At 38.1% G+C, this 19,268-nt stretch overlaps 1 protein-coding gene across 1 annotated transcript in view; it reads right to left on the bottom strand.

The window, feature by feature from the left end:
- Positions 1 to 19,268, bottom strand: part of ADCY2 (adenylate cyclase 2) — a 404,666-nt gene that overhangs the window by 110,652 nt on the left and 274,746 nt on the right. The window contains exons 6-9 of the mRNA XM_087443107.1: positions 13,323 to 13,434; positions 8,833 to 8,960; positions 3,893 to 4,051; positions 2,931 to 3,063 (exon numbers count right to left, since the gene is read on the bottom strand). Of these exons, the coding sequence (XP_087299233.1) occupies positions 2,931 to 3,063; positions 3,893 to 4,051; positions 8,833 to 8,960; positions 13,323 to 13,434 (532 nt within the window). The remainder of the gene's footprint in view (positions 1 to 2,930; positions 3,064 to 3,892; positions 4,052 to 8,832; positions 8,961 to 13,322; positions 13,435 to 19,268) is intronic.

Genomic DNA, 19,268 nt, shown 5'->3' with positions numbered 1-19,268 from the left:
AAAACACTGAGGAAAAAAAAAAAGTTAAAAAATGGCAGTAAGTACATACTTATCAATAGCTACTTTAAACGCGTCAATGGACTAAATGCTCCAATTAAAAGGCATAGGGTGGCTGATTGGATAAAAACAAGACCCATATATATGCTGCATACAAGAGACACACTTCAGACCTAAAGACACTCACAAACTGAAAGTGAAGGGATGGAAAAAGATACTCCACGCAAATGGCAATGAAAAGAAAGCTGGGGTAGCAGTACTCATATCAGACAAAATAGACTTTAAAACAAAAACTGTAAAACGAGACAAAGAAGGGCATTACATAATGATCAAGGGAACAATCCAACAAGAGGATATAACACTTGTAAATATCTATGCACCCAATGTAGGTGCACCTAAATATATAAAGCAATTATTAACAGACATAAAAACAGAAATAGACAGTAACACAATAATAGTAGGGGACTTTAACACTCCACTTACACCAACGGATAGATCATCCAAACAGAAGATCAATAAGGAAACATTGGCCTTAAACGACACACTAGAACAGATGGACCTAGTAGATATATACAGAGCATTCCATCCAAAAACCGAAGAATACACGTTCTTTTCAAATGCACATGGAACGTTCTCCAGGATTGATCACATATTAGGCCACAAAACAAGTCTCCATAAATTTAAGAAGATTGAAATAATACCAAGCATCTTTTCTGACCACAACGGTATGAAACTAGAAATCAACTATAGGAAGAAAATCAGAAAAGCCACAAATACATGGAGATTAAACAAAATGCTACTGAACAACGACTGGGTTAATGAAGAAATCAAAGAAGAAATCAAAAAATACCTGGAGACAAATGAAAATGAAAATACGACATGCCAGAATTTATGGGATACAGCAAAAGCGGTTCTAAGAGGGAAGTTTATAGCAATACAGGCCTATCTCAACAAACAAGAAAAATCTCAAATAAACAATCTAACAGTGCACCTAAAGGAACTGGAAAAAGAAGAACAAACAAAGCCCCAAATCAGTAGAAGAAGGGAAATAATAAAAATCAGAGCAGAAATAAATGAAATAGAGACCAAAAAAACAATAGAAAAAATTGATAAAACCAAGAGCTGGTTCTTTGAAAAGATCAACAAAATAGACAAACGTTTAGGTAGAGTCACCAAGAAAAAAGAGAGAAGGCACAAATAAGTAAAATCAGAAATGAAAGAGGAGAGGTTACAACAGACACCTCAGAAATACAAAAAGATTATAAGAGAATACTATGAAAAGCTATATGCCCACCAATTCGACAATCTGGAAGAAATGGATAAATTCTTAGAATCATACAACCTTCCAAAACTGGATCAAGAAGAAGTAGAGAATTTGAATAGACCAATCACCAGTAAGGAGATCGAAACAGTAATCAAAAACCTCCCCAAAAATAAAAGTCCAGGACCAGGCGGCTTGCCTGGTGAAGTCTACCAAACATTCAAAGAAGACTTAATACCTATCCTTCTCAAACTCTTCCAAAAATTGAGGAGGGGGGGAAGCTCCCTAACTCATTCTACGAAGTTGACATTACCCTGATACCAAAACCAGACAAGGACAACAAAAAAAAAGAAAATTACAGGCCAATATCACTGATGAACATCGATGCGAAAATCCTCAACAAAATACTAGCAAATCGCATACAACAATACGTTAACAAGATTATACACCACGATCAAGTGGGATTTATTCCAGGGATGCAGGGATGGTTTAACATTCGCAAATCAATCAATGTAATACACCACATTAATAAAATGAAGAACAAAAATCACATGATCATCTCAATAGATGCAGAGAAAGCATTTGACAAGATCCAGCATCCATTTATGATAAAAACTCTGAATAAAATGGGTATAGAAGGAAAGTACCTCAACATAATAAAGACCATATATGAGAAACCCACAGCTAATATCATCCTCAATGGTGAAAAACTGAAAGCTATCCCTCTAAGAACAGGAACCAGACAAGCATGCCCACTGTCACCACTCCTATTTAACATAGTATTGGAAGTCCTAGCCAGAGCAATCAGGCAAGAGAAAGAAATAAAAGGGATCCAAATTGGAAAGGAAGAAGTGAAACTGTCACTATTTGCAGATGACATGATTTTATATATAGAAAACCCTAAAGAATCCACCAGAAAACTTTTAGAAGTAATAAACGAATATGGGAAAGTTGCAGGATACAAAATCAACATACAAAAATCAGTTGCATTTCTGTACACTAACAACGAAGTAGCAGAAAGAGAAATTAAGAATACCATCCCATTTACAATTGCAACAAAAAGAATAAAATACCTAGGAATAAACTTAACCAAAGAGGTGAAAGATCTGTACACCGAAAACTATAAAACATTTCTGAAAGAAATTGAAGAAGACACAAAGAAATGGAAAGATATTCCGTGCTCTTGGATTGGAAGAATTAACATAGTTAAGATGTCCATACGTCCTAAAGCCATCTATAGATTCAATGCAATCCCTATCAAAGTTCCAACAACATTTTTCACAGAAATAGAACAAAGAATCCTAAAATTTATATGGAACAACAAAAGACCCCGAATAGCTAAAGAAATCCTGAGAAAAAAGAACAAAGCTGGAGGTATCACACTCCCTGATTTCAAAATATACTACAAAGCTATAGTAACCAAGACAATAATCTTGTCATATAAACAAGCAATTCATTTCAACTGTTTCTTTAGTAAATGTTTGAATTTATTATTACAAAATTATGTTCCATGATTAAACTACCATATTCATTTACAGTAATTTTAGAGGCAAAGACTAGCAAAGAATTACACTGATTCTTGAATGAAAACACTCATCGATATTAGTAATCTCCCCTCTCCCTTTTAATCACAGAAGTCGGGGGCTAATTATCGACTCTTTATAACACTGACCTTGGGGTTGATTACAAAGTAGGTTTTCACCAGGTGCTGTTTTAAATATGGGTCCCTGATGTCACCATCTCCTTCCTCCACTTTATAGGCTCCATTCAAGTGTTCCAGGGTGACCGAAGAAATGTGAACACGTCTGAAATTCCATTTTAAAACCGCAATCAAGATATAGAAGGATAAACATGAGGAAGATTTTCCACTTATTTGTTATTTCAGAAATAATTTCTTCTTCCCCCAATGAAGGAAAGACTATATGTTCTTGGTAAAATTGACTGGGATTAAGGTTTATATTCTATTAACCACTGCTTTGGAAAGACGCTTCTAGAGGTCATGAGTTACCAGTATTTGGAGCTTCTCTGCACGTACAGAAACTGCATGGTGGGCGTGGTGAATCACAGCTAATAAAACTTGATCATATCAAATTTTTGTGTGAGGATATTTTTGAAATGCATGCCAAAGAGATTTTTAGGAAGTGTGTTAATCTGTAAAAAAGTATGGATTTTCTTTCTCAATGCCTGCTCTCATGCTTCCCCAAATTATAGCACTTGCATCAAAATTGTCATGTCTGAAATATGCTCTTCTAACCAGAGGTGGATGCTACAGTTTTCTCATTTTAATAGTACTGGTTTCAGAGGTCACCAGTAATAGAGAAATGCCATTTCTGCACTGCATTAGAAAACATCTTTGACTTAGGTCTCTACTCATAAAATTGCAAATAAGTTAAAGTCTATAATTTAGTATCTGATATCCACAGTCTTTGACCATGTGTCATGGGGGTGGGGAAATTGGGACTAGAGAGCGCATGTGTATCTGATTAATGTAAGAGACCATTGGGCATGAGTAGCACGATACTAAGAGAGGTAATAGAAATCACTGAACACTGAGCAGTCAGTTACTAACCCACTAACCTACCATTCCTAACCATGTAACCAGCCTGAAGAGAGAAATCCAGTGTCTAGCCTTACCCAGGGACACCTCCAGCTTCCATGTGGTTGGCCAAGGTAACGTCATGTGACCACACATCATACTGCCACTTCTGCAGACCAATTACACCACAGAGGACATTCCCAGAATGCACTCCAACTCGCATGTTGATATCAACTCCAGTGGCATCCCTTACTTTCCTAAAGAGAAGGAAAGTAACATCACCATCCAGGAACATCCTCTTCTTCCTCTAACTCCTGGCCAATTTTCCTCGCATTTTATTATTCAGAATTTCTCAGATTGTTGGAAATATTGTCATGAATTCCTCCTGTGGCAGAAAATTGCTCCTCTGAGCCAAGAGAAAGGACTTTTTTTTCTGGAAAATTCCAGACGAGACCAAAGGCTCCAATAGTCTGGCTAGGAAAGCCACAGCAGGCCAGACCATGGCGATGATGCAGCATTTTGGCTGTAGCTTCCACTTTTTCAACCAATATGTATCAAGTACCTATCATGTGCTGACACCTGCTCTGAAGTTTCATACTAGAATCATGTGACATTGCTTTGTACTGTCAGAAATGGTCTTAGACACCATTTGCAATTGTAGTGCTTAGCACAATATGTCCCCAATGAATATTTTTTGCTGATAAGAGACAATACAGCTTATTTGTGAGTTTAATAGTGACTTTAGCTTGAATAGAAATTAAAAAAAAAGAGATTAAAACTTTTCAATTATGCACATTCTTTAACAAAAAGAGAAAAATAATACTCTTTAGAAAGCTTTAATAAAGCATAAGGTATCATTAAAAAGAAACTAATTAAAAAAATCGTTTAAAAAATACTTTAGGACCCTGTCACCAACTCATTAATGGAGACAAATGAAGAACTTCCTTTAGGGGAAAATGGCAATGCTTGGCAATGCCTATTTATTTCTGCCACTAAATACATCTATCAATTAAAATATTATTGTAAAAGAACTATGTAAGAAGACGTCCCTACTCACCTGGAGAGAACTGCCCCAAGAGGAAATGTGAAGAGAAGCAATGACCCTGATTGCAACATAACAAGGAGGGTTACCTGGTGTGGGCTGCAGTAAAATGAACCTTAAAAGGCTCAAAATGACATAGGCATGGATGTCATGCTTAAATAATACAATGACATATTTGAATGTGCTAAAAATGATAAAAAGAAATGGATGTAAAATAAACGGCCTCCTGAAAAAAATATAGATAGTTCTTCCCTTCTCTTCCTTTTCCTTCCTCCCTCTCTATCTGCCTTTTCTATTATTTTCACAAAAAAGACAACAACCTATTTGGCACTATGCAAGTCATCCAAACCCTTCATTCCTGCCCACAAGATGAGACAGGGCATCAACATGACATAGGAGAGCTGCCCCTGGCCAATCTGCCCTCTGTCAGCGGAGTGCTTATGGCTGCCTGGGCACTGTGTGGTCCTCACCTCGGGGCCTTTGCTCACAAGGGTTCCTCTCTCTGCTCCCCACTCCCCGAAGCCTCCCTTCCCTGACAGCATGGGTATAACGTGGCCAGCTTGCATTGTTCTTCCACCCTTGGCTTAGGGATGACCTCATCCAGGAAGGTTTTCTGGTCTCTCCTTGTAGGTTGACGTAGGCACCTGTCCTGTGTGCTCCAACCTCCCTGAGGGCAGTTAGCACGCCTTGCTTTGTGTCCACATCTGCTCTCAGGGTCAGCCTTGAAGACACAGACCTCGTCCAAGTGGTCTGCATACCCATCAGTGGGTTCAGGGCCTGGTGCAACGTAGACACTTGACATGAGTTTATTAATTGACCCAGGTCATTTTTGAAGGATTTACTGTGTTTCTGTCTTTGGGAGATGATGATCTTGAAAAAATTTGTTGTAGAACCCATAGTTGTTCTTAATATTTTATGTTGTTGAGAGAGAGCTGTTCCAACCACGTGGCATTTCTGTTTACCAAAATACAGTCAGCAGAAAGCCAAGAAGGAATAAAAAGGGAAGACGAAGCACTCTACAGTTGGCCATTTTGACAGAATTGACGGGGTAACGGTTTGAGTCTTTAAAACAATCTCCACGTCCCTTGTGTCCTTTTTAGAAAAATGAGTTGATCAAGGATTCAAATGAATGGACTGACTAAATGTTTCAATGTATGTAGATGCAATCTGTGTGACCTCTAGAAAAAGGCTGAAATAACTGCTTGAAGCTTGCAACAACAGTAGACAAACTTTCTAGCTTAAGAGGAACCTTAATCACTTACCAAGTCAGGGTCTTGAATATTACTCCTTTGATTAAGAACAGTTTACATTTTCATGACAGAAATAAAAAAATATCTCTGTAAGCATTGGGAATATTCCAAAACTGCAGCTGAGTGCTCTGTAGTGGTGCCCTGGCTGACGGGAACAAGGCCCTGAGTAAGTGCGGGGTCCAAACTCAGAGGGAAAAACACAGGTCAATGATCCCGGACTCATGTCTCTGGTGCCTATGAAAAACCTGAGGTAATCGGCCAAAATTCCAAGTACCAAGTGTGTGCTTTCTCCTCACCAGCTTAAAAAATCAAAATTGCTGGATTCATCCTCATCTTATGGTTCAAAAAATGGGAATAGAAATGCTTGTTTTCCTATGTGAGAGAGAACAAAGAATTCCTGAAATTTGTTAAGGTGCTGTCTCTTACTGAGAGTGTAACAAAACAACCTATTATTGATCATTCTGTCAACTGTATATGAACTGAACAGGTGATATAAAATGGAGAAAGAATGTGGAAGCCATTGGTCAAAGAGTGGCAGATCATGGGGACATATGGCCATTAAGATTTGAAGCTTAAGTTTAGGTAAAAGCAAGAGTTCTAGAGAGTTTCCTCAAATCTGCTAACATCACTGAGAAGATATTGCTGATGCATCTATGATGAATGGACAAATAAAATGTGGTAAATACATACAATGGAATATTACTCCATCATCAAAAGTAATGAAGTACTGACACATGCCACAATCTGGACGAACCTTGAAAACATTATATTAAGTGAAATGAGCCGTACACAAACGGACAAATATTGTATGATTCCATTTACATGAAGTATCTAGAACAGGCAAATTTATAAAGGCAAAAAGTAGAATAGAGGTTACCAGGGGCTGGGAGGAGGGAAATGGGGAGTTATTGCTTAATGGGTACGGAGTTTCTGTTTGGGATGATGAAAAGGTCCTGGAAGTAGATAGTGGTGATGGCTGTTCAACATTTTGAATGTACTTAATGCCACTGAATTGTACATGTAAAAACAAAGAGCAATATTTATGTTATGTATATGCTACCACAATAAAAAAAGTAACAGAAGAAAAAGATATTACTGTTGAACTAGTGACATGCCAGGGGACAGAATGTAAGGATTCTTTCTCAAAAATTCTTCAACATGTTGGAATACCATAAAGATAAGGGAACTAGAAAACAATTAATTCCAAAGCAAAAATCAAGCTTCAGTAAAAGAGTGGATTGTTTAATTCAATATGTTATTGATACACATAATTTTGTCCTTCATAAAATCTTCCCCACATCTATATGAAAAGGAAATCAAGAAAAAATGCTTTCCCCAACAGAACCCATTTCACCTCCTGTTTAAAACCAACATGAAGGCTGCCTCCAGGGATGGGTTATAAATTTGAGAAAACCTATTAGTTCCGCTGATTGGATCTACTTACATCTAGACCCAGAGTGTCATGAATAGTTAATTACTTTTGAAATAAAGTGAAAAATATTTTTCATGTCTCAGAGAGGACAAACAATTTACTTACGGGAAGAAACAAGTAAGAACATGATTGTTTCCCATGCAATGTCTTTCGTGAGGACAGCTGAGGCCACACTGACTACCCCTCCCATCTTGATTCTTTACTTGATTCCACTTTATTTATCTGCCTCCCATTCCCTCATCCATCGCACAGTGGCCTGCGGCAATTGCTACTGAGCTAGTGGATTTGGAACACTTCGGTCTCTTGGACTCAGCTAAGGCTGTGGGGCTTCACGACTCTTCCCTGGACAGCACTGGGAAACCCACCGAGAAACCTTTTAGTCCATTTCAGCATGTGAACAAAGTACACGATGTGCTAAACACAGTGACAGCCTGATCTGTGGCTTTCTCACTTAAAGCTCCATCTATTTTAACCCTGAGAAAAGGAATTAGAAGATCAAGCACAAATTCCTATCCTGTTTAGACCAAAAATATGTGAAGGATAGGGTAAAATCACTTGACAGAAAATAGGCAATCAACAAACCCAATAAGCTAAAATCTTACAATCATACAATCAACAAACAAGAGCTCTTATCACTTATAAAAATAGTATGGCTTCTACGAAGACATTACTGAAGAAGTGTGCATTATGGTACTGGTAACGAAAATTAACTTTGTCCTCCCTTGTCAACTGTAATTATAATATTATTCTATGTAATTCTATGTAAGTGACACTTCTCTAGAATTACAATGAAAGAAACTATAGATACAAATGCAGAAAACATATATTATGGATATAAACTGAAGCTAAATTCACAGAGCTGAGCATTTTTGACTAGAGGAAGTAATTTTGGACTTGATTTTTAGATGAATTGCAGTCTGGTGGTGGAAACTACTTTCTTACAATTTGTACGAAGAGATGCTCAAGAGAGATGCCGAGTACAGACTTTTTCCTTAAGATCGGAGAAGACATTTAAATTAAAAAAAAAAAATCACCTTTGAAACAAACAAAGGTTTGTTTCAACTGTCTCTTCCCATAGATTTCTAACTCAGTTTTGCTGTAATCTAAGGCTAATAATAATACAAAACACTTGGAGAAGTCTTACTTTGGGCTGACTTCTCACATGTCAATAAATGGGTCTCTGTACATTTACATTTAAATGTCCAATAAAGTATTTAGTGCCAATAGACAGAAAAATAGAAATAGTTGTGGGTGAGAATTACAACTAAAAATTATTAAATAGTTAAAAAAGATCTCACTAGGCAGTCCACTTACTTTATGGCCTCACACATATCCAGGCCCATTTTCACACAGTTCTTGGCATGGTTAGGGAGAGAGATAGGCAGCCCGGACACACAGTAGTAGCAGTCTCCTAAAATCTTTATTCTCATGCATTCATTCTCCTGGAAGAAGAAATCACAGAGCTTCAGTTGCATTAGCACTTACATAACGATTTAGATTTACTGAATATCATCAAGTGCTCATTCTACCGACACTGTCACAGTGAATACGGTTTGTGGGGAGAGAGACATGAGAACTAGTTGGGTTTCCCGTCATTACCCAACAAGAATGAGCCACCCTCCCCCACATGCACATTTGCCAGGAAGAACAAAGGAAAGGAGAAGATAGGGAAAGCAGAGGGAATGTTCAGGAATGATTTACACTTAACACTAGCAGAGGAGCGTAAGGAAGGATCATTTTCTTTAGTTCAAATATCCTAAATATGGTTGGTGAAATGAAACATTCCGTGCAGAGCAGAACCTTTCAGGGCAGAAAATGATGTCAAAACTCAACTGGAATTAGAATCTTATGTCATCCTCTACTAAGCGCATTTCATTTTTCTTCATTTATTTCAAAGCTGAAGCAGATTGCTACCTGCAGACATGTAGCTTCTGATAAACATCTCCACAATACAATAAGCCACCATTCAACATTGCCAAGTAATTTAAAACTTAATTCTGATCTTAGGTTAAACCGTTTTAGTAGAAAGTTAGAGTGACTCATTAATTCATTAATTTTCTTGGCTGGATTGTATTTATATTATAATATTAAGATTAACTTCAGTCATATGCATCAATCCTACATCCATTTCTAACCTTCTCAACTAGCTTATAGACCCTGACTAAAATAAAAAAAACAAAAAGAAAAGCAAAGATGTACCAAACACAAATTTTTTTTCTTCTTAACACTAACACAGGCCTATGTATAAATTGAACAAATTTGAAATAATAAAATGAACATAAGATCTTTTGTTCTTAAGCATGTGCAAGGTTTAGTGAAGACTTTGCATATTTCTTTCTCTACCTGGTAGAGAGCTTGCATACTGTTATGCTTATCTATGGCACTGTAGATGATGTGCTAGTAATTCCCGATAACAATATCATAAGTAATGAAAAGGAAAAAAAAAACTTACTAATAATGTTTCCCTTTCATACTTCAAAAATAGATATTCTGAGTCTAGAAAACAGTAAGATTAATAATAGTGAATTCTTGGCACTCTTATCAAAGATCAGTTGACCGTATATGCATGCATGGTTTATTTCTAGGCTCTCTATTCTGTTCCATTGGTCTATATGTCTGTTTTTACCCCAGTATCATACTATTTTGATTTCTGTAGCTTTGTAACATATTTTGAAATCAGGAAGTCTGATGTCTCCAGCTTTGTTCTTCTTGCTCAAAATTGCTTTGGCTATTTGGGATCTTTTGTGGTTCCATATGAATTTTAGGATTGTTTTTTCTATTTCTGTAAAAAATATCGTTGAGATTTTGATAGGAATTACATTGAATCTGTAGATGGCTTTGGGTACTATGGACATTTTAACAATATTAATTCTTCCAACCCATGACATAGAATGTGTTTCTACTTATTTGTGTCTTTTGAGATTTCTTTCATCACTGTCTTATAGTTTTCAGTGTACAAGTCATTCACCTACTTGGTGAAATTTATTCCTAAGTATTTTATTCTTTTTGATGCTAATGTAAATGGAATTGTTTTCTTGATTTCCTTTTGAGATATTTCATTGTTACTGTATAAAGAAACACAACTTATTTTTGTAGGTTTACTTTGTATCTTGCAACTTTACTGAATTTGTTTATTAGTTCTAACATATTTTTGTGGACTCTTTAGGGTTTTCTACATATAAGGTCATGTCATATGCAATCAGAGATAATTTTGCTTCTTCCTGTCTTCTTTGGATGCCTTTTATTTCTTTTTCTTGCCTAATTACTCTGTCTACGACTTCCAGTACTATGTTGAACAGAAGTAATGAGAGTAGGCATCCTTGTCTTCTTCCCAATCTTAGAGGAAAAGCTTTTAGTTTTTCACTATTGAGTGTGATGTCGGCTGTGGGTTTTTCATATATGGCTTTATTGTGTTGAAGTAAGTTCCCTTTATACCTTATTAGTTGAGAGTTTTTATCATGAAAGGATGTTTAATTTTGTCAAATGCTTTTTCTGCCTCTATTGAGATGATCATATGATTTTTATCCTTCATTCTGTTAATGTGGTGTATCACATCGATTGATTTACATATGTTGAACTATCCTTGCATCCCAGGGATAAATCCCACTTGGCCATGGTGTATGATCCTTTTAATGTGCTGTTGAATTTAGTTTGCTAAGTGAAATAAGCCAGAAGAACAAATACTAGACGATATCACTTATATGAAGAATCTAAAACAATCAAACATAGAAGCAGAGAGTAGAATGGTGGTTGCCAGGCCTGGGGGAGGGGAAATGGGGAGGTATTGATCAAAGGGTGCAAAGTTTCAGTTATGCCTGATGAATAAGTTCTAGAGGTCTATTGTACAGCATAGCGTCTGTAGTTAACAATAATTAATCACATACTTAAAAATTTGCTAGGAAGGTAAATCTTATGTTAAGTGTTTTAATCAAAAAATAATAATAATAATAATGATAAAAAAAGAGGGCAAGAGGAAACTTTTAAAGGTGACGGATATGTTTATGGCATAGATTATGGTGATGGTTTCAAAGGTGTATAGTTATCTCCAAGCTCATTAAGTTGTATATATTAAATATGTACAGCTTTTTGTATGTCAGTTATACCTTGATAAAGTGGTTAAAAATTTTTAAAAAGTAACAGTGAATGAGCAAGGATTTTGAGATCCTTAGCTTAAAGTTATGTGCTTTATGTAGTATTCACTCAAAGGACTGAACTATCTGTTTACTTACGATGCTCTCCAACTCCCTGTTATTTAACTATGAGTCATGAACCGGTGCCCAAAGCATGCTGCCCCTGTGACCAACAACAGATGGACCAAGCCATCCTAGGCTGGACTCTGATATTGCCTGGACATTCCTTTGTTATGATGATCAGAGAGGAACAGGAAGTCACACTGAGTACCTCTGTGATGGGTCATGAATTGTGTCCTCCCCAAATGTGTATGTTGAAGCCCTAACCCCTGGTACCTGTGAACGTGACCTTATTTGGCAATAGGGTCATTGCAGATATAATTAGTTAAGTGAGGTCATGCAGGAGTAGGTTGGGCCCCTATTTCAATATGACTGATGGCCTTACAAAAGGATAAATTTGGACACTGACATTTGCACATTGGGAGAATGCCACCTGAACACTAGAGCTATGTTATCACCTGCCAAGATTGGGATATTTCTTCCTAACATGACCAAGTCATCCAACAAAAATGACCTTTTATTAATTCAAAGACATTATTTAAGTTTCAACCAATTTTTTTCCTAAAAATGAGCACCCAAAAAACTCAACCTCTTCTTTTGGTTTGGTACTAGAAGGAAGCAGAGCTATACTCTTACTAATCTTTTAAAATCCCCAGTGAGATCTGTCATGGTCAGTTGTGTAGTATAAGGCACCTCATGGGGAGCGTGACCCAAGAGTGCCTCGGGCAACATCTGCAAGCCAGATTTATTCCTAAGAGGCTTGGCTGGAATGTTCTGTATTGTTTACAAGTGAGATGAATCTTGCAGTGAACTATATTTGGGACCAACTCTTCCATATATAAGTAACACATTTTAATAAGCATCATGAAGTATTTTTTGTTGGGAATGATACAAAGAAATAATCAGGCTGACTGGAAATGTTTCATGAGAAGTAAAGTGTTCGCAAAGAAGAAGAAAATATTTAATCAGTATTCCCACCAGAAACTCGAATAGTTCCAATAAGGAAGTAAGGTCTAGTATGGTTTTGGATCACATGCCATTTTCCTCTCTGTGAAACTTGCCATAAGTGAGCACATGTATGACAAATATTGAACTTACATTTCTGTTCAAGTGGCACAAGGGTCAATGGATAAAGACGAGACAGCAGTAAATGAAGGGCTTAGGGAGAAAGTATGCATCCTACTGTAGGGGTTCTTCCAGGATGCTGCTTAACAATATGAATATTTGACAATTACCACTGGAAGACAGGAAAACATGTTTCTAACTCCTTGACATTGAAATGCCTAAAAAGAGGATCTTAGAACAGCACAGCGCAGAGAGATGTGCAAATTAAATCTCACCACCTTGAATGTATTTATAATACATGTGCTGAATTACATATACGCATAAGTTTTAAAAATAGATGCAAATGTGATAATTATATGCTATGGCAGTTCTCATTTCTGATATAGGTTTGAGACTTATCAAGGCTCAATGGCAAATAAATCCAACAAATATACAAATAACATTCCTAAAGGATGATTTTATGAAAACTAAGAAGTTGATAGGAGACCAGGGAAAAGATCAGCTAGGATTTTATAAATTTTCAAATAGAAGTGAATCACTAATACTTACCTTTGCAATTTGATCGAACTTTCCAAAGAGTTCATTCAGCATGTGGACCAGTTCTCCTGGGGAGCAGTCACTGGCCAGCCGGGTGAACCCCACAATGTCAGCGTATAGGATGCTATGGGAGCAAAGGGAGGCAGAATGTGCAAGTTTACATTTATTAAGAAAGGAATATAAGTTGTTCCCATTAAAAGAGTATGTATATTTTTACATTTTATATTTACATTTTCACAAGAAAAATGTCATTTCCCTGGATAGGGAATACTTAAACATTTTGCTAAACTTTCCCATTCAAATTTTTTTTGACGTAAATTTTTCTAATTAAAATGTGAGAAGAAAAAGTCATGTGATGCACTTTGTCCATTCTAGTCCATTCTTACCGATGACTTTTCTTCCCTCATAGTCAGCCTCTCCCTCCCCCTCTGGTGTACGTGGTATTCATCCTGACAGTTCATTACACTGTCATAATTCTGATATCAAATGAGTATATTTCTATTTGAATTGTTATATGAATTTATATTACAAGAATTCCTAAACAAGAAGAAGGGAAACAATAAAAGCCAAATTCTGTTCTTATTGATTCAAAGAAAAAATAATATTCTTAAAAGAAAGACTACTTAACAAAAGATTCTGGATTACTTACTGCCTGCCAGGATGAAGCAGACACGGTACATCTTCCTAAAGCTCAGAGTTTAGTTGGGGTGATGCATTAAACAAAAAAAGACACCAGCAACTGTCCAATTACAGTGCTAATAAGTATATACAGGAAAACAGTGGAGTGTTATACCAGAGAACAGTGTAGGGTGGGGAGAGAAGGTGTGGAGTCCCTTAAGGTCATTTGAAGGAGATGACGGTGTAGCTTCCTGCCTTCATGAGATGTACATGCTAGTGGGACAAATGTGAGATTCCTTAGAATTCTGTCCATTTAGAGTAAACCTTGAGGGGTCAAGAGAGGGAAACCCAGTACCAGTGTGTGCACTACAACTTTTTTCTTTTTTATGAGGAAGATCGGCCCTGAGCTAACATCTGCCAATCCTCCTCTTTTTGCTGAGGAAGACTGGCCCTGGGCTAACATCATGCCCATCTTCCTCCACTTTACATGGGACGCCGCCACAGCATGGCTTGACAAGCTGTGCGTCGGTGCAGACCCGGGATCCGAACCAGCGAACCCCGGGCTGCCGCAGGGAAGTGCACGCACCCAACCGCTTGCGCCACCGGGCCAGCCCCATTACAACTTTTCTTACACAATAAAATGTTTAGGATTTGTGTAAAGGCCTAATAAAGAAGCCTAAACTTCCTGCTGGAGGTTTGACATTGAGATGATATGGTATGGTTTAAGATGTACCATGAAACAAAAATTACTACCACTTCACACCCATTAGGATGGCCACGATCAAAAAAACAAAAAATAACAAGTGTTGTTGGAGGTGTGGAGAAATTGGAACCCATACGCATTGCTGGTGGGAATGTAAAATGGTGCAGCCGCTATGGCAAACAGCATGGTGGTTCCTCAAAAAAGGAAACGTAGAATTACCATAAGATCTAGCAATTCCACTCCTAGATATATACTCAAAGGAATAGAAAGCACTGACTTGAACAGATGTTTGCACACTCATGTTCATAGCAGCCTTATTCACATTACAGTCATGTGCTACATAATGATGGTCAACGATGGAATGCATATATGACAGTGGTCGCATAAGATTAGTACCATATAACCTAGGTGTGTAGTAGTCTATACCATCCAGGCTTGTGTAAGTACACTCTACGATGTTCACACAATGACGAAATTGCCTAACAATGCACTTCTCAGAACATATTCCCGTCATTAAGTGATGCATGACTGTAGTAGAAAAGGTAGAAACAAACCAAATGTCCATTAACAGATAGATGGATAAAGAAACTGTGGTATATACATACGATGGAATATTATTTAGTTTTTAAAAGAAATGAAATTCTGACACATGCTACAATATGGTTGAACCATGAAGACATTATGCTAAGTGAAATAAGCCAGACACAAAGGCAGAAATACTTGATGATTCCACTCATATGAGATCCCTAGAGTGGTCAAACCACAGAGACAGAAAGCAGAATGGTGGTTGCCAGAGGTTGGGGAGAGCAAGAGGGGGTGTTGTTATTTAATATGTATGGAGCTTTAGTTTGGGATGAAGGAAAAGTTCTGGAGATGGATGGTGGTGATGGCTGCAGAACAATATGAATGTATTTAATGCCACTGTACTGTACGATTTAAAATGGTTAAAATTTTAAATATTATGTTGTGTATATTTTGCCACAATAGAAAAAATAAATAATGTGGCACCCATCAACCTGGTTGCAGCCAGATCACGGCTGGATCTCTGCTGTTGGCCGCATTCCACTCCTGCGCCAAGCACAGGGCTTGTGGCTTTACCCTGGAGGAAAGACTTCCTCCTCTGCCGATGGACAGGAGCCAGGGGCTCCTGGCTGGTCCAGGAAAATCAGAGCTGCTGGGCTCCTGCACTTTCCATTCTGTTCAGATGATGCTGTAAAACCATCCCTACTTCTCCCCTGCTCCCTTGTAGAGACAGGGATCACAGATGCCGAGCCATGGTCCAAGAGGAAGAATTAACTCCAGTTGCCCAGAGAGAGATGCCTGATCCTGAGTAGTATTGGGAGGGAGAACATGTGGATGGGTAGTGGACTCCACTTCTTGTTTACAACCTCCACAACGCCTCCTGTAGTCAAAACTTATAGTGGGTGAGGGAGCCCAAAGGTAGGCTAGTTGTAGGTGTTTTAAGCTGGTCCAGAAGTTACTTGAGAGCAGGGAGATTCAAAATGTATACAAGTAACTATGATGCAAAGTGCAAAGGGTTATGGTAGAGGAAGCATAGTGCTCTGTGGGATCACATAGGAACCCAACCTAGACTCTGCTGAGATCAGATCACCACTTCACCACTTTAGAAAAATCATTCTGGTTGCAGAAACTTGGAGGCAGACAGGTCAGTTAGAATCAGATACCATTAATCCAGAAGAGCCCTGTGGAAGGTCTAGTACTGGGGAAATTAGACAGAACTGGACAGATATGGGAGATACATAGGAAGCAGAATGAACCAGGCTTTGTTAGTAATTAGATGTTGTGTGTGGGGGAGTGTCTAGGAGAGGGAAGCATTGAGGATGAAGACACAGTTTCTGGCTGAGCAAGGGGGTTCAAGCCTAGGTTTGTACAAGTCAAATCAAGCTTGTAGGGGAAGTTGACTAGCTCAACTTAGGTTGTGTTGATTTTGATAGTGGTATCTGTAGAACACCCAAGAGAAAGACACCCATTAAGTAGATGAGTATGGAAAATGATGGTTGAGTTCCATGTCTTAGCACCATGTAGATGGTATTTAAAGTCCTGAGTGAGAGCTGGAGAGAGCAGAGAGGAGCTAGGAGAGAACACTGAAAATGCTCTCATTTATAGGAGAGGCTAGATTTGGGGAAGAGAAAACAAAGGAGACTGTAGGAAGAAAATAAAGGGGATACATGTTATGGAGACCAAAGGATGGGAGGATTCTTTAAGTGCAATGGCAAAGTCAATGGGGCCAAGCATACTAGAGTGGTCAATGACATAAGGATACAGAAGTCAGTCATAATCAGATTTGGGAACAAAATAGTTGGTGGTGAATTTAGCAAGAATGAGTTCTGTGACACGGTGCAGGTTAAAGCCTGAGAGCAGCAATTTGAGGAGCAAGAGGAAATAAGGAAGATTAGTTAAAGAGTGTGGAAAAATCCTTCTAGAATCTCGGCTATGAAATTCATAGAAGAAAGAGATAGTTTCAGAGTTGGATGGTGGCATTAGATTAAGGGACATGTGTTTGTTTCTAAACATGTGGTGGGTTTGTGAATGTTTAAGCACTAGCAGGAAGGATTCAGAGGAAGACGATGAAGATTCAAGAAGTAACCGGTAGTTGTTACCTTTATGTCTATAAATTCCTCTTCTCAACCCCCTCCTCCTCCTCATTACTTTTATTATTATCATTAAATGGTAAATAGCCAGGAAATGTAATTAACAGAGAATAAACATTTTGTTGAATGAATAGTCAAAGCAGAACCAAAAGTTAGCAACTGATCTTTTTGGTACTGACTACAAACCTAGTAATTCCCATTAAAAAAAAAAAAAAAACAAAAAAAAAAAACCTCAGGTATTGACTGAACCATCTCCATCACTTGCACTGTGTCTGCTTCTTTGCTCACACTTGTCCTGTTTCAGGATGAAAAGGCCATATGTTTTCATATTTCGTTTAAAAATAATTGGTATTCCATGCCATTTAAGCTTTTACATTTTTAAGTATATAGGTTACTTTAGGATCCCAAATATATTTTACGAAGTTAAATTTAATTCAATACTGCAAACATATTCTAGACAATCTTTGAAGACAGCTGAAGCTGCTTCACCAACCCACTGCCTTAGACGGTGTGGTAGTCAGTTTCCAAGATGGCCCCAGTGTTCCTCACCTCGTGGTAATCACACTCTTGTATTGTCCCCTCCCATAATGGATAGGGCTGACCTGGGTATGGGTAACCAACAGGACATTGGTGATGAGGAACTGAGGCCTCCAGCCAACGGCCAGGTTAACCTGCCAACTACGTGAGGAGCCACCTGGGAAGCAGAGCCTCCAGCGGCCCCGGCTGACATTGGCCTGCAGCCTCATGAGAGAATCTAAGCCAGAACCGCCTGGCTAAGCTGCTTCCAAATTGGAACGCACAGAAACTGTGAGGTGATATGTACTGCTGTTTTAAGCTACTACATGTTGAGGTCATCTGTTACACAGAAACTGATAACTAGTACAGACAGCATGCAGACCCTTCATCAATGCCTGAGGTTGTGGTGTCTTCAGTTATTTTTATAGATCTATTTGTTCCTGGATTATATTATTGCTACTTAAAGATATTCTGTGATCCTGTTTAGATACAGAAGCATTTACTTTACATGTTTTGAATACTTGATAAGTGACTTAAAAATACTGTATTTCCTGAGATAAGAGGGGCATTGCTGATTCTCAGTTAAGGCTGGAAAGAGCAATTTTTAGTATAACACACCTTGTCAGATACTGTGAATGTGTTTTCTTTAATTATGTAGGCAAAACACTTAAAAACCTGAAGGCAGGCCAGTGTTTTAAATAATTTTACTCCTTAACATGTGTGAATGTTCTTTAAATATACATCTATTATTCCAAAATATGGTGGGAATGATTTTTTCAAAATTTTACTCCTGATTCTTCATTTATTCAATAGCACTTCCTTAGTTCCTACTGGATATGCAACTGTTTTTTCTGTTAGCTCCTTCCCAGTATGCATTTCTTATTGTATATTTAGCTCTGTGCATGCCTGGGTTGTGTCTATCACTAGCTCTATATGCCTCTTCTAAAATCTGGTGTCAAAATGAGATTTGTCTTAGCAATGTATTTAAGTTGCAGTTAAATTTGTTTTTATTAACGAATTTCAAAAATCCTTGACCTGAAGCAACCAGGCTGGAAGGCACCATCATGCAGTGGAACAAGTCTGGACTTGGGGACAAATAGGCCGATTGCAATCCCAGTCAATGCTCAACAAACTTCAGTCGTGTCTGTGGTTGTTCCTGAACTAATGAACGGGGGTGGGTACCTCTGACAACTAAAGTAATAACATCAAAACTAATGAATGAGGCCAGATGCACGCACGAGTTACTTACTGAGAAAACCCACCTAGAACAGAAAGCACCACTGCAATATAGCTGAATGGATGAAAGGACAAACTCCCAGTGAAGTGGCCAGGAATGGGTGGGCACGGAGAACGGTGAGGGATGAGAACACCCTCACTCTGCTGCAGCTGGGAGACAGGGAGCGTGGAGGGAGTGCCCACTCCAGACTGAGGGAGGGCCCACACAGCTCCTCTCTAGAGCTCAGCTCCTCTTTAGAAGAGGCCCCACAATGTTCTCCTTCCTGACCACAA

This window comes from Ceratotherium simum, chromosome 18 (assembly GCF_057802395.1).
Source record: "Ceratotherium simum simum isolate JZ-2026a chromosome 18, ASM5780239v1, whole genome shotgun sequence".
Classification (NCBI taxonomy): domain Eukaryota; kingdom Metazoa; phylum Chordata; class Mammalia; order Perissodactyla; family Rhinocerotidae; genus Ceratotherium; species Ceratotherium simum.
Note: the sequence above shows the minus strand (reverse complement) of the source record. Positions and strands in the feature narration are given on the sequence as shown.